General features: G+C 37.3%; 1 protein-coding gene across 2 annotated transcripts in view; it reads left to right on the top strand.

The window, feature by feature from the left end:
- Nucleotides 1-18,499, top strand: part of PRKD3 (protein kinase D3) — an 87,618-nt gene that overhangs the window by 30,885 nt on the left and 38,234 nt on the right. For both annotated transcript variants that reach the window (XM_040496517.1, XM_040496518.1), the window contains exons 3-6: nucleotides 9,976-10,114; nucleotides 11,428-11,559; nucleotides 12,306-12,463; nucleotides 17,646-17,838. In XM_040496517.1, coding sequence (XP_040352451.1) covers nucleotides 9,976-10,114; nucleotides 11,428-11,559; nucleotides 12,306-12,463; nucleotides 17,646-17,838 — 622 coding nt within the window. The remainder of the gene's footprint in view (nucleotides 1-9,975; nucleotides 10,115-11,427; nucleotides 11,560-12,305; nucleotides 12,464-17,645; nucleotides 17,839-18,499) is intronic.

Here is an 18,499-nt window from a genome sequence, read left to right as displayed (position 1 = left end):
TGTGTGTGTGTGTGTGTGTGTGTGTGTGTGTGTGTGTGTGTGTGTGTTTTATTTTGGGGGAGGGAAGGGCAGAGAGAAAGGGAGAGAGAGAACCTTAAGCAGGCTTCACACTGTCAGCACAGAGCCCAACACGGGGCTCGATCCTATGAACTGTGAGATCTTGATCTGAGCTGAAATCAAGAGTTAAACACTTAACCAACTGAGCCACCCAGGTGCCCCTTCAGATCTTGATCTGCAAAAGGGGGATCATGATTCCTACCTTCATTAAAAAGTTATGGTGATAAATGTCAAGCCCTTAATTCAGTGTCTGGCATATAATTAGTACCCTCAAAATAGTAATACTCAGTTTTAAAATTTCTCTGATCTGGGAAGATCATCGATACTGTAGTGTTCTTAAATTTTTAGTAAATACCAAAGCATGTATAGCATTCTTTCAATACACTGACATTGCTTTACTTATGCTTTTTGATTTTAGTATTTAGCATATGACAAACTATAAAAAATAGAGATTAAGTGTTTATTAGAGGACTGGGATTACTCGTTTTAGGAATTTTGAGGAAATTAAATGAGGTAGCCTATGATGAGTGCTTTACATGATGCCTGGTGCATAGTAACTACTCTCAGTGAGTGTTAGTTCCCCACCTTCTTGATTTCATATTGCCAAGAAGCTTAGAAAATAGCACTGTGATGCTATTGCTATTGTGTTAATTTGTTGAATGAATATAATAGATGTAATAGGAGTAGGAAAGGAAATTGGCCAACAGCAATTCATTTTAAGCTGTGATGGTGTTTACTGAAATTGAAATGAATCTTACTAGAGCAGACTCTGCTTTTAGCTGATTTAAAACATTTGTTTTTAGTTTTGACCATTTACATGACACTAGACCTAAAGAGTCTTTGGTTATGTATCCTAGTTTAGGAGTGATTTTGGTCTACTTGCCAACTGAATACATTGTTTCTGCAGACATGGATTAGGTATAATTTTCAGGTCCTGCCAAAGTAGAGCGAAAACCCCAGCTGTATCTTTTGTCTTCTGGAAACCGGTTGTCATTATGTGTTGGGTTTTTTGTTTGTTTGTTTGTTTTGTTTGTTTTTTTTTTTCTGCTCTATTCTTTCTACTACAGCTGTGTTGCAGTGGCTAGGTGACATCTAGCCTGCATTTTTGTCTTGGCAAAATAGTGCCAGGCAACCATTACTAATCTGGAGGCTCAAACCGGAAGAAAGATTTTTTTTTTTTTTTTAATTCTTCTGGATATTCAGGTTAAGATGTTGGATAGACTAGAAAGTTCCAGGAAGTTTGAATGAAAGATAATCAGAACTAATAGCAAAACAAGGAAAAAAGGTAATGGAAAAAGATCACTCTGGTTTGTGTCAAAGAGAAATGGTGTTAAATGAAGCAGCTCCTCTACTATGTCATATCCAGAAAATCCTGGGTTGGAGATTAATAATGAAAGTGAAGAATAAGTTCAGAGTATGGGCACCTGGGTGGCTCAGTCGGTTAAGCGTCTGACTTGTGCTGAGGTCATGATCTTGGGGTTTGTGAGTTCGAGCCCTGTGTTGGTCACTGTGCTGACAGCTCAGAGCCTGGAGCCTGCTTCAGATTCTCTTTCCTTCTCTTTCTGCTTCTCCCCGCTGGAGTGCACTCTCTCTCTCTCTCTCTTAAAAACAAATACACATTTTAAAAAAATTTTTTTAAGAATAAATTCAGAGTAGGGGCGCCTGGGTGGCGCAGTCGGTTGAGCGTCCGACTTCAGCCAGGTCACGATCTCGCGCTCCGTGAGTTCGAGCCCCGCGTCGGGCTCTGGGCTGATGGCTCAGAGCCTGGAGCCTGTTTCCGATTCTGTGTCTCCCTCTCTCTCTGCCCCTCGCCCGTTCATGCTCTGTCTCTCTCTGTCCCAAAAATAAATAAACGTTGAAAAAAAAAAATTTTAAAGAATAAATTCAGAGTAAACATTGAATAATTTTCTCATTGACTCATCTAGACTCTAGTGCCTACTATCTGTATATAAAAATAGTCATTGGGAGCCCCTGGGTGGCTCAGTCAATTAAGTGTCCTACTCTTGATCTTGGCTCAGGTCATGATGTCAGGGTTTGTGAGTTCAAGCCCCGCATTGGGCTCTGTGCTGACAGTACAGAGCCTGCTTGGGATTCTCCCTCCCTTTCTCTCTGCCCCTTCGCTGCCTGTACTCTCTATCTCAAAAATAAATAAATAAACAAAATACATGAATAAAAGAAATAGTCTTTGAAATTCTTCTCTTCAACTACATACTTTCCCTAAAAATGATGTTAAATAGTATATTTGTTTCTGGGAATTATATTAGTGTGAAACTCGTTACCTTTGTTCTGTAATCAACAGGTTTTTTTTTTTTTTTCCAGTAAGTTAAATACCAAGTTCTAGGTACTGGATGTCCAGTAGGGAGCATGAAAAGAGAATGCCCTTGCCCTTGTGGAGCTTATTTACTATGACCTGGTTTATTATTAGACTTTCTATGATTTACTTGACATCAGACTTTAAAATTACCTTAGTATTCAGCTTCTCAAATTAAGTGAATACAGATAAACCTGTGGCACTGAGAATGTTCTATATCTTGAGCTGGGTGGTAGTTACATGGGTGTGTGTGTGTGTGTGTGTGTGTGTATGTGTACAGTTATCTATTCTAATTAAGATTATTGCATTTTACTCATTATGTTTCGATGTAAACTGTTTTTATTAAAATTAGATGTCCATTGAAACACTCCAGTGGTTTCCCTTTGCACCTAGAAAATCCCATAGTCCTTTAAAAAGGTGTACAGTAATAAATTTTTGTTCAGATAATGTTAAATTCTGAAGCTTGTTAACGTGTAAAAATTGTATTTGACCAAGTAGAATTAAAAACTTGAAAACTACCTCATCTAACATTTTACTGATAGAATTTTATGACATGACATGAATTTTATGACATGAACTTTAAACTGTTCACATTAAATATCTCTCAAGTTATAGTATTGCCTGAAGGAGTTTTATTTGCAAGTATTGGGAACTTTTAATTACAAACAAATTAATACTATCAAAAGTAGCTTCCATAAAATGGCTATCGAAAGATAAGATCTGTTTTTTATTATTGAAGTTGTCTTTACTGCAACAGTAAAGATGTACAGAATTCGTGAAGTGGGCAAAGGGAGCAGTGCATAAGGGGTGAGAATTTCACTTACGATGAAATTCCATTACTCTCCCATATGGACTGGGAAAAGACTTCATTTGGCACAATCTGTAGAAAGCAAGTGTAGAAATGCCTGGGGCAATTTGGAATGAAGTCCAATTAAAGGCCTATTTGCGCTACCTTGCTAGCTCTTTTGCTGTTTCTTTCATTTCCTCTTTTCTTCTCTTAATCAAGGCTGAGGTAGGCTAGGGAAGGAAATATGGGCATGTCTAGTTTTCAGAACTTTGCTAACTTCCTTCCACATTTTCCAGTCTCTCAATATTCTTGACCCCTTTGTTGCCCAGAGCAGGGTTTCTCAGTTTCAGCACTGTCAACATTTTGGGATGGATAATTCTTTGTTCTCTGAAGTGTCCTGTGCCTCAGAGGATGTTTAGCCACACCCCTGGTCTCTACCCCCTTGATGCCAGTACATCACATTGTAACAACCCAAGTGTCTCAAGACATCACCACATACTTTCTGGGGGAAAAAACTGCCCTGATTGAGAACCTTAGTTTAGGATATGAATACCCCTTGACAATAACTGACAGTTACTAAGCGTGTTACCACCTCTGCTGCTCTTTTAATCTTGTTGCAAAATTGCTTTCTTCCCTATGAAAGTAGAATGCTTAGAAAGCATTATACCATTTTATTAGCTAAGACTTGCATTCTGGATGATAAAGAGAAAGCCCAATGAAAACAGTGGATTCATAAATATAATCAAGAACTGATTTTCATTAGTTTGCTAGAATATTTCTTCCTCTTAAAATTATACAACTTTGAAAGGGAAAAAAAGTTCTCTTTTGTTCTTTATTCTGCTGGAGTCTGGCTTAGGTAAACGCTGTTGCTTTGGTAAAGCTCCCTTTTTCTGTATAGGATGTTTTATTGCATCAGATCATTTGAGAAACTCAACATATATACTGTTAAATAAACAGGGTGTTTTTTGTGTGTGTGTTTGATATGTTGTCCAGGACTTATTAAGTATTTCCCACATAATGAGATGCATTTTGAAGAATGGTTGGATTTGGAGTTTTAAAGATCTGTCAATCCATTAGAAATGGGCAAAGAATATGAATAACCAGTGTAGAAAAGGAAATACAGATGTCCCTTAAACATGTAAAAAATGTTCAACTTCTTGGGGCACCTGAGTAGCTCAGTCATTTAAGCACCTGACTTCAGCTCAGGTTGTGATCTCATGGTTCCATGAGTTCCGGCCCTGCATCAAGGCCCCACATCAACAGTGGGGAGCTCTCTGTGTCCTAAGAGTGAAGAGCCTGCTTCAGATCCTATGTCTTCTTCTCTCTCTGCCCCCTCTTGCTCGTGTGCATGCACTGTCTCTCAAAAATAAGCAAACATTTAAAATGTTCAACTTCTCATAATTAAAACTATACTGAAATACCATGTTTTACCTAATATTAACAGATTTGCTAAGGATTAAATTGTGTCTCTCCACCCCAACCCCCTACATCCATATGTTGAAGCCCTAAGCTTCACCTAGTGTGACTTTGGAGATAGGACTTTTAGGAAGTAATTAAAGTTAAATGAAGTCATAGGGTTGTAGTTTGATAGGATTGGTGGCTTTATAAGAAGAGGAAGAGAGAAAGAGGTTTGTCTCTCTCTCTCTCTCCCCATGTGCATTTTGGAAGGAGAGCTCATCTGGGCACTTAGTGAAGAAAGCTGCTGTCTACAAGTCAGGAAGGGGCCTCTTACTAGAACTTGACCATACTAGTACCCTGGTCTCAGGACTCTAGCTCCCAGCAATTTGAGAAAATAAGTTTGTGTTGTTTAAGCTACTCAGTCTATATTTTGTTATGCGGCCTAAGCTAATACAACACTATAAACTAGAATGTGGAAAAAACAAGCACTCAGTTTATTACTTATGGAAATATAACTTGGTATGACCTCTATAAAGAGAATTTTGGCAATATCTAAAAATGTCAAATGTGGATGTTCTTAGACCTAGCAAATCTACTTTTAGGAAGTAGTCCTAATCATATACTCAAAAAGTAGAAAAAGTAAGTATGTAAGATTATATATTGGGTGTTGTTTGTAATAAAGGATTTGAGGGACACCTGGGTGGCTGTCGGTTAAACCTCTGACTCTTGATTTTAGCTCAGGTCATGATCTCACAGTTGGTGGTTTTGAGCCCCACATTGGGCTCCACTCTGAGTGTGTAGCCTACTTGGGATTCTTTCTCCCCCTAGCTCTCTGCCCCTCCCCTGCTCGTGTGTGCACATGCACCCACACACACTTTCTCTCAAAATAAATAAACTTAAAAAAAAGATTTGAAACAGTAGCTAAGATTTATAGAGTGCCCAAAATGGATCAGGAGTTCTAACTTTTTATGTGTATTCATTCATTAATTCTGATGGCAGCCTTATGAAGTGGGTACTATTTTACAGATAGAGAAACTGAGGTTAAGTAAGTTAGCCACAGTTAAATAGTAAGTGAAATGATCAGGATTTGAACTCAGCAGTTTGGGCTTAGTTTTATTCCTTGATCCATATCCCATCAGTGGGAAACTGGTAAAATAAAACTATGCAATTGTAAAAATTGCATTAAAAAAATTAAAAAATAGAATAGAATAGGAAAGAAAGGAAGAAAGGAGAGAAAGAAGGAAAGAAAAAGGGAAGAGGGATGGCTGGGTGGCTCAGTTGGTTAAGTGTCCAACTTTGGCTCATGTCATGATTTAGTGGTTCGTGAGCTGGAGCCCCACATCGGGCCCTCTGCTGTCAATGCAGAGCCTGCTTTGGATCCTCTGCCTCCCTCTTTCTTTCTGCCCCTCTCCTACATGTGTGCCATGCACTCTCTCTCAAAAATAAATTTAAAAAAGAATAAGAACATTTTATGCATAAAATATCTTCAGAAGGATGCTAGGGAAAATTGGCAACAGTGTTGACTATGGCAGGGATAACTGGAAACTCAGGCATAGATTTTGCACTCTACTCTTCTGTACTGTAAAAATTTTGACCCATGTGAAAAAATTGCCTATTAAAAAATAAATAAAATTCTATTTTTAAAGAGTGTATATTGTATCCCAGAGTATTAGTAAATATCTGTGAGGCCGTGCGTGTGTGTGTTTAAAAATGATTAGATGAATAAATAAATGGGGGAAAATAGATAAATCTCACATGCAGAAGAACTCCCAATAATTTATATAGATACTCTGCCTTCAAGGAGAAGGAATGTAACTTGCCATTCCTTAAGGGTGGACTGCACACGGCGACTTCCTTCCAAAGAGCACAGTATTAGGGGTTCAGAGGAAATAGCTTTGCAGTGAAGAAACTTGACAAATACTACCTTAGCCAGATAATCAAGGTCTACATCAGTAGCAATAAATCATGTTGGTAGTAGGTACACTTGATATGATGTGAGGAGAATGGCACTTTACCTTTGTGGTCTTCTTCCCCAAAACTCATAATTCCATTTTAATTATGAGAAAAACATCAGATATATTTTAATGGTGGCATCCTCACACAATACAGCAAAGTCTGAGAAAGCATTGTCACAGCCAAAAGTGGCCTAAGAAGACATCACAGTGAAAGATAATGTGGTATCCTGTGTAGGATCCTGGGACATAAAAAGGAAATTGAGTAAAAACTCAGGAAACTTGAATAAAGTATGGACTTTAGTTAATGAGAATGTATCAATGTTAGTTCATTAAGTTGTAATTAATGTACCATACTAATATAAGATGTTGATAATAGGGGAAACTAGGTGTGGGGTATATGAGATCTGTATGTATTATCCCAGTTTTTCTGTAACTAAAACTGTTCTTAAAAACAAAATCTGTTTTTTAAAAAGAGTATACATAACAAATGTATTGAATAATGTAAAAGTAAACTTGAAATTCAGATGTCCATGACTCATTCCACACATTTTTAAACGTTTTTCTTCTGTCATTAATGTGTTTATTTAGCTCTTTAGTTATTGGGACTTCTGGGCTGGTCAAAACAATGCTAATGATCCCTGTAATTTGCCAAAGATAGATTTTAGAAGTGTTCTTTCTTGTCTTGCTTTCCGTCTTCTTACTGAATAGTCCAGACCCTGATGCCTCTTTCCTGACCAATGGCTTCAGCCTTCTTTAGGAGCTTGCTCTGGTCTCATCCTGTTTCTTTTTAAGATACAGATTTGATCATGTCACTGCCTTGTTCTGGTATTCTTTGTCTCTCCTCCCCACCCCCTAACGTATGGGATATGAGCCCCTAGCATTTACTGATCATGGTACTATTTTATAACATCAAGTAATTTAATTTTAACAAGAATCCTATAAAGCCAGTACCCTTTTTATTCCAAATTTATAGACAAGAAGCTGAGCATAGGGAGGTTAAGTAGCTTATCTAAGGTTCTATAGTTAGTAGGTGGCAAAGCCTGAACCCCATTCTGTTGACTCCCGAGTTTCTTTAAGTATAGCCCCCTTTGAGCTCCTGTGTGCATTTTTGTCCTCTTTCTGCACAGCCGTCCCCTCATTCTTCAGTCATAGGGGTCCACTTACTTTGTCCCATTTACCTTGTATTTTCTCAGCTATGACCCTTGTACTTTCACTTTCACTTTCTGCCCATAGAAAAACCCTGCTTTTCTTTTTATGACTCTCTTCAAATATCACTGTTAAAGTGGCATTCCACCTTCCCAGTTAAAGTTTTTTATTCCCTCTTCTAGAATTTTATTTATTTTTCATTTTTGTCATTTCCATTATCAGGTTATATATTTGTTTTATTTCCATCTTCCTACTAGATTGTAAGTTTCTGGGAGGGGAGGGGCTGTCTTACCTTTAGAAACCATGGGGCCAATGCCTTGCACATAGAAGACATGCAGAAATGTGAATTTTTAAAAGGAATTTTATTCATACAAATATTTTGTTAGATATTTTTATAAGGATGGACAGTGGAATCTTTTTTGTTAATACTTAAGAATTGTTGCAACTAATTTATGGAGATTTTCTAATTTGATGATACTTCATAAAATTTTAATTTCAAGTTTTAATATTAAATAAAACTCCATTTTTGATTCTGTACTTTTCTTTTAAGTTTGTTTATTTTGAGAAGGGGAGTGGGGAACAGAGGATCCAAAGTGGGTTCTGTGCTGACAGCAGAGAGCCTGATGCGGGGCTTGAACCCACCAACCGTGAGATCATGACCTGAGCTGAAGTTGTGCACTCAACAAACTGAGCCACCCAGGCACCCCTACTTTTATATTTTCAGTTGAAAATTATGTACTGTTAGGTATATGTTTAAAGCATATTATAAAGTTTTAGAAGTATTATTGGTAACTCAGATAATTGAAAGGTGAACTAATATAAAGATTCTGAATATTTCTGTACTTTTTCATTATTTACTCACGTTTAAAAAAATTCAAATCAACTCAAATTTCTAATTAAGTCATTATTTTCAATTTTTTTAATTTAATATTTTCCAATAAAATTTAGACCTTTTTAGAGAAATATACAAGAATTTTTAATGGGAAAATTAAATTCAGAAGATAAGGAGAAAGTATCTCCACCTAAAACACATGCCTAAGATCCTAGACTCACGCTGGAAGTGAACTACATATTTGACTTTGCTTTTTCCAGTGGGCAAAGTAAACATGATTAGTTACATGATCAAATTGTTCATATTCTAAAACCAACCAGATAAGTGTCTTTTATGAGTCCTCACAAAGAAGGGCTACCATATGAAGTAGGTCCGTATCCTCAGCAACATCCCTGCAATAGATACATTTATGGTTTAGTATGACATACATATCAGACCATTCAGTGCAGACCAGTGACATACTATGTAGTCCATCAAAGGATACTCTATGAGGAGCCAAAATAAGTCAACAAGAGTATACAATCCCGAGATAAACTAAAGAAATTTGAAATACTTTGAGCAGCATTTCCCAAGGCACTGATATTTTAGAAGATGGTCTTGATTTTGATTTAGAAATTAAACAGTTATTTTGTGAGGCGAAGACTTACAAGTTTCCCTTACATAACTTTATTAACTATAAAAACTTTTAGAGCTCATACCTTCATATTTTTAGTCCTTGGTATGCCAGTCCCCAAAGTGTCAGCTCTGTAGTCACAAACTGTAGAAGCCTTGAAATAATATACATAGGGTATATATGAACAGATCTGCAAGTCTCCTGCTCTGGCCAAAGGTTTTTTAAGAGGAAAGTATTAGGTAAATGCTGGAGGCTGTAGGTGCATTTGTCAAAAATGTTGGAATTGATACTCTTGTGACTATAGTTTGGGAATTGCTAACCTTCTACCAGCACTATTCAGTAGAGTTTCCTGTGATGGTGAAAGTGTTCTATATCTGCACATTCCAAAATGGTAGCCAAGCCAGTAGCCAAGGTGGTGATCGAGCACATGTAATGTAGCTAGAGTGACTGAGGAACTGAACTTTTAATTTTATTTAATTTTAATTAAAATAACTGCATGTGGCTAGTAGCTAGAGAGGAAGCTCGGTTCTAGAGGACAGGAAAGAATGCTGATCTCTCAGGCTGTGTGAGATAGAGTAGCAGCTAAGTTCAAGATTATATTCTTCATCAATAACTGAATAAAGAAATCCTGTGTTTTTAAGAGACATGAGCTTTTACTAAAGATAATGATTATATTTAAGTTTGCTGTTTTGTTTTTGAGCTTGACAATTAACCAAGGATGCTTGAGTCCATGGTTGATCTTTTAGATATTAATACAGTTGTTTTCAGACCGTGTTAGGCTAAAAACTACACTTAAAATTATTTCATAAGATTGAGACATTTACTTATAAAACTGGAAACCTGTGGGTATACTGATATAAGACTGTTTTCTTGTAGTTTCCAGAGTGTGGATTCTTTGGCATGTATGACAAAATTCTTCTCTTTCGCCATGACATGAACTCAGAAAATATTTTGCAGCTGATTACCTCTGCAGATGAAATACATGAAGGAGACCTAGTAGAAGTTGTTCTTTCAGGTAAGTGGCTTCTTTTATTTTGTTGCCTTTTTTTTCCCAACAAGCATTATTTTTTGTGCTAAATGCCGTGTTCTGTTATACTTAGTCTTTATACTATAGTTGCTTAACTTCTTTCATCTATTGTAACGGCTACCAGGTGATTTTTACTTTCAGGAAGGTTATATCACAGGTGACACAGTAGGAGAATAAGCCCTGAATTGTTTATTTGAGTGTTACTAAGCTAAGGGAATTATCATTTGAACTGGTAGAAGAATATATACTCTTTGAAATAAATTGAAATAAAACAATTATACTAAAATTCAGTTCGCTTATCCCCATTTCTATGAAGAGCATGGAAGAGAATTGAGGCTCAAAAAAGAAAATCAGGAAAAAAGGAGAAGTAATGAAGATGTGGAAGAGAAAACTGCAGTGCTGATCATTCCCATGGTTTAAATAATGCTCCTTCCCTATGTGTTCTCAGTGGACATTTTCTTACCTCTCTCCTTTCCCCCCCCTCACCCGTTCTTGCCACCTGTTGTTCCTTAGCTCCTTCTGTTTCTGATCTCATCCAATAGCAGGTGGGCAGGATTTAGTGAGGAATGTAAAGGAACAGAGAGTGCACCTAGTAGGCCTGCAGAATTTCTTGTTTGACAGGAAAGGAGGGAGGGAGAGAGAGAAGGGTGTGAGAGGAAGGAAGAGAAGGAAAAGGAAAGCCAGCCAAGAGTTCAGAGTCCTGCCACCAATTTTTCCTCTTTTCAGACTCATCTTTGTCACCTGTTCTTGAGATTCTCTCTCCCCTCACCTTTCCTTATTAGTCCTCGATCCTTCCCATTTGATAGCTGCTGTTTTTTAGAGTCTCTTTTTCTTAACTACCAGGACTATGGAGAACAGACTCTGGAAAGAGCTTGTACTGAGATCCTGTTAGAGCTCATTGTGTTTACCATTGAGGTTAAGTTCCACAGTTTTTTGGGTTTTTTTGTTTGTTTTTTGTTTGTTTGTTTTTACTTTAGTGTTCTATTTCCCAGTGTGTTATAAGTTAAACAGTTTTAGACCTAACAACTATTTGTGATCTTGTCACTATGAGAATATTCTTTTGGAGGTTGAAATATCTACCCACAGACCTCCTTTTGGAGCTCAAATTATTTGGACCTGAGGAACTTCCTAAAATAGTTTGAAACCCACAATATTAAATGCCGAGAATAGTTTATGATGAATGAAACTTACAAAGAAAAAAAGATTCCACATACTTTGACATAAATGAGTATGGTCAACATTCTTAATATTATTGTAATTGCAGATATACGTTTTATTTTGGTACTTGTCTTTTTTAAAAGCTTTGGCCACAGTAGAAGACTTCCAGATTCGTCCACATACTCTCTATGTACATTCTTACAAAGCTCCTACTTTTTGTGATTATTGTGGTGAGATGCTCTGGGGATTGGTACGTCAAGGACTGAAATGTGAAGGTATGTGTTCTGAGTTTTGGTGTCTTTTGAAAGGGGATTTTGCATTTGCATTCTCTAATCGTTAATGAAAGAATAAGATCATTGGTTGGTGACTAGGTAGTAACCAGTGTTTAGAACTGGACAGATCTAGTTTTTCTGCGTTAGAATTGCTAAGGGGTAGGAAGCAGGTGCACATTTCTGATTAGTCTTCTGAGTACTCTAAGGTGGAGGGTCAATAAAGTTTTTCTGCAGAGGGCCAGAGAGTAAATTTTTAAGTACTATTGGTTAATAGTCTCTGTCACAGCTACTTAAATCTGCTTTGGGCCAGGGAAGCTATAAACAAGATGTAGAGAAATGAACAACATGCTGTGTTTTAATAAAATTAATTATGAACACTGAAATTTGGATTTCATACAATTTTTATATATCATGGGAGGAATTTGGTACACAGTCTACAGTTTGCTGAAGTGCTTTAAGCTAATTGTTCTCAAACTTTACCATGTATCAGAATCACCTTGAGGACTTGTTAAACATACTTTGCTAGGACCTATCCCCAGAATTTCTGATTCAGTCGGTCTGGGGTGGAGCCCAATAATTTACACTGAATTTTTTGGCTTCTGCTTAGTTTTTCATTCAGGTTCTTAATTCGGATAACTATTGCTGCCAGAGAAAGTAAATTAAATAAAAGAAGCATCTATTTTTTATGTAACATACTTATATATCTAAGTTTCTTTAATCTATTTTTTTACCTTTTAAAATATATTTAGGCTGTGGATTAAATTATCATAAACGATGTGCCTTCAAGATTCCAAATAACTGTAGTGGAGTAAGAAAGAGACGTCTATCAAATGTATCTCTGCCAGGACCTGGCCTCTCAGTTCCAAGACTCCTACAGACTGAATATGTACCCCTTCCCACAGAGGAGGTATGTATTTTAAGGCAATAAGAGGGCATTTTACTACTTGTTCCTTATGTTTCTATGAGGTATATGACATCATCCTAGGACACAAATTATACACTAAAGACTACAAACATTCCTACACTTAAGAAAATTAAAATATATTACTGGAGACAGAGTTTACCAGTAGTAATGAGTTGTGTATTATCTTCTTTGGGACCACGTTATCACTTGGACCACTGTGTTAACCTCCTAACCAGTATCCTGGTTCCCATACTTTACCTCATCTTTTACACTACAGTCAGATCATCTTATTTCACTAGAGCTTAATACACAACTCTGATTATATCGCTCCCCACTAGGAAACCTTTATATATTCTCATTTCCAACAATCTGTTCTATTTAGCATTCCCTGAACACCCGATTGTTCCCTCTACCTTTGCTCTTATTGGTGTCCCTCCTCCATGCTTTTTTCAGACCTAGCTCAACAGCTGCCTTTCCTGAATTTTCCTCTTACCCAGAAGTTATTTTATTGGTCGAATGCCAAACCACTTTTCAGACCTGTCTAATGGTGTGTATATCATTCTACCTTAATATCATGGTGTCCTCAAGGAATTCATGATCTGTTTAGAGAAGACAATGCTCATGGTCTTTTGTGTGCCCTACCGTGCCCAGCACAATATGTTATACTCTGTATATGTTGTACTCACTGAATATGTTATATTCAGTGATGTAAGAATGAGTGAATGAATGAACCCAGTGATTATCACAATATTCCAGTGAGATATTTTAGTAGATCTGTACATAATGAGATAGTTGAGACTTATAATGGTTAAGTAGTAACTTGACTCAAGTCACCGAGCAAATTCGTAAGCAACATTAGAATTAAATCCAGATTTAATTATTTTTAGATCAGGGATTTTTCCTAATATATTGTACCCGTGAAGAGTAAAATAGTAGATCAAGAGAGAAAGAAATAACTCCCTTGTTCTTTTGATAGTACTTAAAGTGACCTCCATCCATAGATTGCAATCTTATCATTTAGTTGTTTCTGTAACCCCTTTGGTCTTCCATAAATTAATGGCAAAACCAAGCCTTTGGGCTATTGGCTTGATATCCTGGTCACAAGATTTTGCTATACTGAGGCACCTTAGAATAAAAGCTTCTGAAGTTCTTTCACAAAAATCCCATATTTCCCTGTTGCTTAGCACTAATGTGAGATGTTTAACTTAGAAAAAAAGAGTGCTGTGGCATAAGAATTGAGAGCAAAGAGTTATTAGAAACATATACAAGAGCTTGGGAAAGGACTGGTGATTGAAAAGTGAGTGTATTTTATACATGAACTACACAGGAAACTTAGGTCACAATGGGGTCTGTAGGATAGAGGCGTGTTGTTTTAAGAGCCCCACAACTGATGCTGGGATTCCAGCTCCCCCTAGATGAGGAGTACTAGATTAGGAAATAGGCAGGACAGAGCAGATGAATCAGGTTAAACTTAATTCATTGGTTTCTGTTTTATCCTGAAGATGAAAATTCCTTAGGGAAGTGTATGAAGTAGAGTGACATGTTTGAATTGGTTAGATCGTGCAGAGTATTGTAGAATGAGTAGAAATTGTAGAGTGGAATGTGTGAAAAAAGGCTGCTTCTATCAGGCCACGCATGCAGTCTCAAAAAGGAAAAAGGTACAGTAAGAGAAGAGCTCATGGAGGAAAATCAGAGGGAAGCGTGGGAAAAGAGGACACACTAAAGGAATATAGGAGATACCAATGAGGAGATGAGTGCAGTGAATCTGAACAAAGGTTAGAGAAGAGCTGACTCCAAATGGCTGCCCGGTGAGAGCCTCCTAAGTTCCACGTGCCAGGCTTCATGATGGATGCTTTACTCGTCTTTTCTCATGTAATCCTTACCACAGTCCTGGAAGGCATAGCAGCTGTCATCCTGATTTCTTAGATAAGATGTGAGGAAGAAAAGTTTCTGAGTAGTCGAGATACTAAACTTCACTGACCACTGAGATAAGTTGGAAAAAAGGCCAGGTAGGAATAGAAACTTCTGAATCTGACTCTGGGGTTGTCATTGTTTACATGTAAGAAGGCAGTTTCTGTTGCAGTGCCTGAAGTCATTGTAAGGGAAGTGAGTAAAGAGACAGAGGAGCAGAAGCTAGTCTTTGGGAGTAGAAGATGGTCACTGAATTTGGTTACAACAGGACCACTAAGACTAGAGAGACCAGACTTGAATGATGGCTCTTTGGAGATGAGAAGGAGGAATATTCCTTGCAGTACATTTGGGCAGAGGCCTGAGGGGCCAGGACAGGACAGAATCAAGGTAGAAACTGTTGGAACTAAGCGTATGCATAAAAGTGGAGGCATTTTTTTACTGAATAATATTTCAAAGTCAAATATGTATAATTAGGGAATTTCCCCCCTTTGAATGCTTTTATTGCTTTTATTATTACATCTGATTGAGAGTTGGCAACATGTTATAAAGTTTTTGTAGGCAAATGTTCACTTTAGACATTAGTTGAAACCCATGCCATGGAAATAATCGGATTACTTTTAGAGAATTTCTGGCTTCTCATTAATAAAGAAGTAAGAATTTTAGTGGTTTGTAAAGAGGGGCCATTAAATCAGGGTAAGAGAAGAACTTTCACTCTAGTTACTCTAGTGTTAGTGGTCCCATTTTCACCAAATGTTCCACAGGTAATTTTACCAGTATCCTCCTTCCTCCAAATTCTGGTTCGGTCTTCCATACCTTTCCTGCCTTCCTCACTCAAGAGAGTGGTAAACCATGGTCCCTGATGAGATTGTAGCCTATGGTCAGGTATGTTTGAGATGGGAAAAAGATGGGACTGGACTTTCATGGAGAAGACCTGGGGCTAGGGGCGCCTGCCTAGGTGGCAGGGGGTGCGGGCAGTTAAGCGTCCAACTCTTGATTTTGGTTTACATCATGGTCTCACGGTCATAAGATCAAGTCTCGTGTCAGGCTCCATGCAGTGCATGGAGCCTACTTGAAATTCATTCTTTCTCTCTCTCTGTCTCCCTATCATATACATGTTCTCTCTCAAAAAAAAAAAAAAAAAAAAAAAAAAAAAAAAAAAAAAAAAAAAAAACAAAAAAACCTACAGACAGAAGACCTAGGGCTAAGTCTTGATTATAATGCTTGCATTTAAGTAATATTAATCCCTTTGAGCCTGTTTTTTCATATTTAAGTAACTTTGTACTAAACATGAAAAATTAGGTGGCTGCTGTAGCCCAGTCTCCTGAGTAGCTCCTTGCACACATGCTTTGTACCATGTCCCTAATACCCAGTCCCAGGAGGGCCTGACCAAAGGCAGTCAGTCACTCGCTGGCCACCGGCATATGAAGGGATTTGTTATGACAGTTCTTCCTTACAGGGGTGTCCTACATATTTGATGATGGCTGGCAAAATCGATCTTCTTCCATCTTGTGTGCTTTAAACTTGAGACAAACCGAAAGTGGAAGAAGCAGGAGCAAGAGGAGCAGAGTTTTGAATCACTACTAGAATAGGGAGCCAGGGGTGAACAAAAGCCTACAACATCTGTTTCTCGTTCCCGCTGGCTTCCATTACTAGCTTTGCAGGATCGCTGCGGTGCTCAGTACCCGGCGTCACGGTGGAAGAAAAGAGCCAGGCTAGAGCGGGAGATCCTGAGAGCTGAAGCAAGTTTGGTTTGGGTTTTAACATTGTTTTTGTAACTTTTCTTAAATTAAACTGCTTCCTAATATGCTTTGGGACATTTGTGGCTACATAGTAGTGAAAAACTATCCGTCAGAGACCATTTTTGTGTTCTTTTTATAATGTTCTTCTCCATTTGTATGTCCTTTTCTGTTTCTTCTTAACCTTCTTCCTGCTTTCTTCCAAACAGTCTTTTTTTTTCGTCCTCCCTTCATTTATTTCATACAGTTCTCTGTCTCTAGGTTTCTTCTGGCTTCTTTTGCTTTTATGGGTTGACTCAACTTCTCTGAGTTAGATATTACAAGTTATGGAAGGTGCATGAAAGGTCTCAGGGCTTCAGTTCTGGCAGTGAAGATACAAGCAGCTACAACAAAATCTATAGTATGTCTAGATGATAGGTGTTTTGTGCTTGAGAATGTGGACTATACTGTATTCATTTTTGTTTCTGCAATACACAGCAGAGGGTCTGGGCTGTAGTATAATAATCAGTGAATGCTGAATGAATGGGATGAGCCATATTGAACTGGCCTGTAATTTAACTTGATTATTTTCTTTGTACATATAGAAAGTATCATAGTTAGAAAAATCTAGTTATCTCTCAGGTTACACAAAAATTTTTAATCAACATCTTTAATTTTCCTCTTTGCTCCTCTGGGGGAGTAAAGCCCAAATAGCTAGAAAATACTTAAAATATCAAGGGACTTCCTAAAGCATCAGTACTGAGGGGTAAAGTTTTAGCTAATTTTGTATCTGCCATTTTTTATGTCATCATTAGACTTAAGTTTTGGTTTTTTTTTTAATTTTTTTTTTTAACCTTTATTTTTGAGACAGAGAGAGACAGAGCATGAACAGGGGAGGGGCAGAGAGAGAGGGAGACACAGAATCCGAAACAGGCTCCAGGCTCTGAGCTGTCAGCACAGAGCCCAACGCGGGGCTCGAACTCACGGACCGTAAGATCATGACCTGAGCCGAAGTCGGACGCTTAACCGACCAAGCCACCCAGGCGCCCCTAGACTTAAGTTTTTAACAAACATATTTTAGTATTTATAAAAATACATTTGAAAAACCAAGACTTATTTCAAAATATTTTTAGACATCATGTTCAATAATTCAACATGAACAACAATAAACTTTCTGAATTTATTATTATTCAGAAAGGTTCATGATTATGATTCATTTCTTGGTTAGGTTTTTCAAGGGATTTAAACATGTCATAAATTCATTTTAAGGCTTTTGTTTTTTATTTGTAAAACGCTATATATGTCTGGCAAATAGTTCATCAATGAATATACATATGTGAGGATGAAAAAAAAATTTTTTTGGTATAAATAATAGCAAAAAAATCTGCACTGTTCACATTCAAGTGATGGTAAGTTAAGCTTCCAGAAGAAACTGCTGAGATGCACATTTTTAGATTTTTGGCTTTAGTGTTCAAAATAAATGACTTTGATCTCAAGTCCTGCTCTTAATACTTTGTTTTTAATATACTTAATACTTACGGAAATTACTTATGTTTTAGTCACATGTTCACCAAGAACCAAGTAAGAGAATTCCTTCTTGGAGTGGTCGCCCAATCTGGATGGAAAAGATGGTAATGTGCAGAGTAAAAGTTCCACACACATTTGCTGTTCACTCTTACACCCGCCCCACAATATGTCAGTACTGCAAGCGGTTACTGAAAGGCCTCTTTCGCCAAGGAATGCAGTGTAAAGGTAGGATTGGATGTTCTTCTTAAATAAAATTCATAGGTTTTTGTTAGGAAATTTGTTTCAAAATATTTATATTTCAGAAGCGTAGGCAAAGAAATTGGTTTCATAGTTGTTAATTTAAAAAAAGAAAAAAATGCATGCATACACACACATTCATATTTATCAACAACTATTGCTCTCTGCAGTATATGTACTATGTACCAGGAACTACAATACAGAAAAGCTAGACTTTGGATCTGTAAGGTATGGCTGCTCTACACCTATCAGTATGGGGCAGTTAGTAAGCAGGTGAGCAGATATTTGAGCTTAAGTCTTTCTGATTCCAGAGCCAAATGCTACCCAAAATATAAAATAATGCTTTCCTCTTGCCCTTAAACATTCACACACACACACACACACACACACACACACACACACACAAATATATTACAAGAGTTTTCTTGTTTTTATTTATAATTATGTAGCTAGGAAAGCTGTACCAAAACTGGTATTCCAGAGACTAATCATACTGAAATAGGAAGAATATAAGTAGAAGCCACTGGAAATGTGTTCGGGATTATCCATATTCGGGTACTAACCCAGAATACTATCATCGTATTCTAAAAACATCTCTCATTGAACCAGGCTTTTAATAGAATAATGGAATATTTTTTCCTATAGTTGT

The sequence above is a fragment of the Herpailurus yagouaroundi genome, unplaced genomic scaffold (genome assembly GCF_014898765.1).
Source record: "Herpailurus yagouaroundi ecotype Mexico unplaced genomic scaffold, PumYag 188, whole genome shotgun sequence".
Lineage (NCBI taxonomy): Eukaryota > Metazoa > Chordata > Mammalia > Carnivora > Felidae > Herpailurus > Herpailurus yagouaroundi.
The sequence above is the reverse complement of the archived record's forward strand: the minus strand, read 5'-3'. Positions and strand labels throughout refer to the sequence as shown.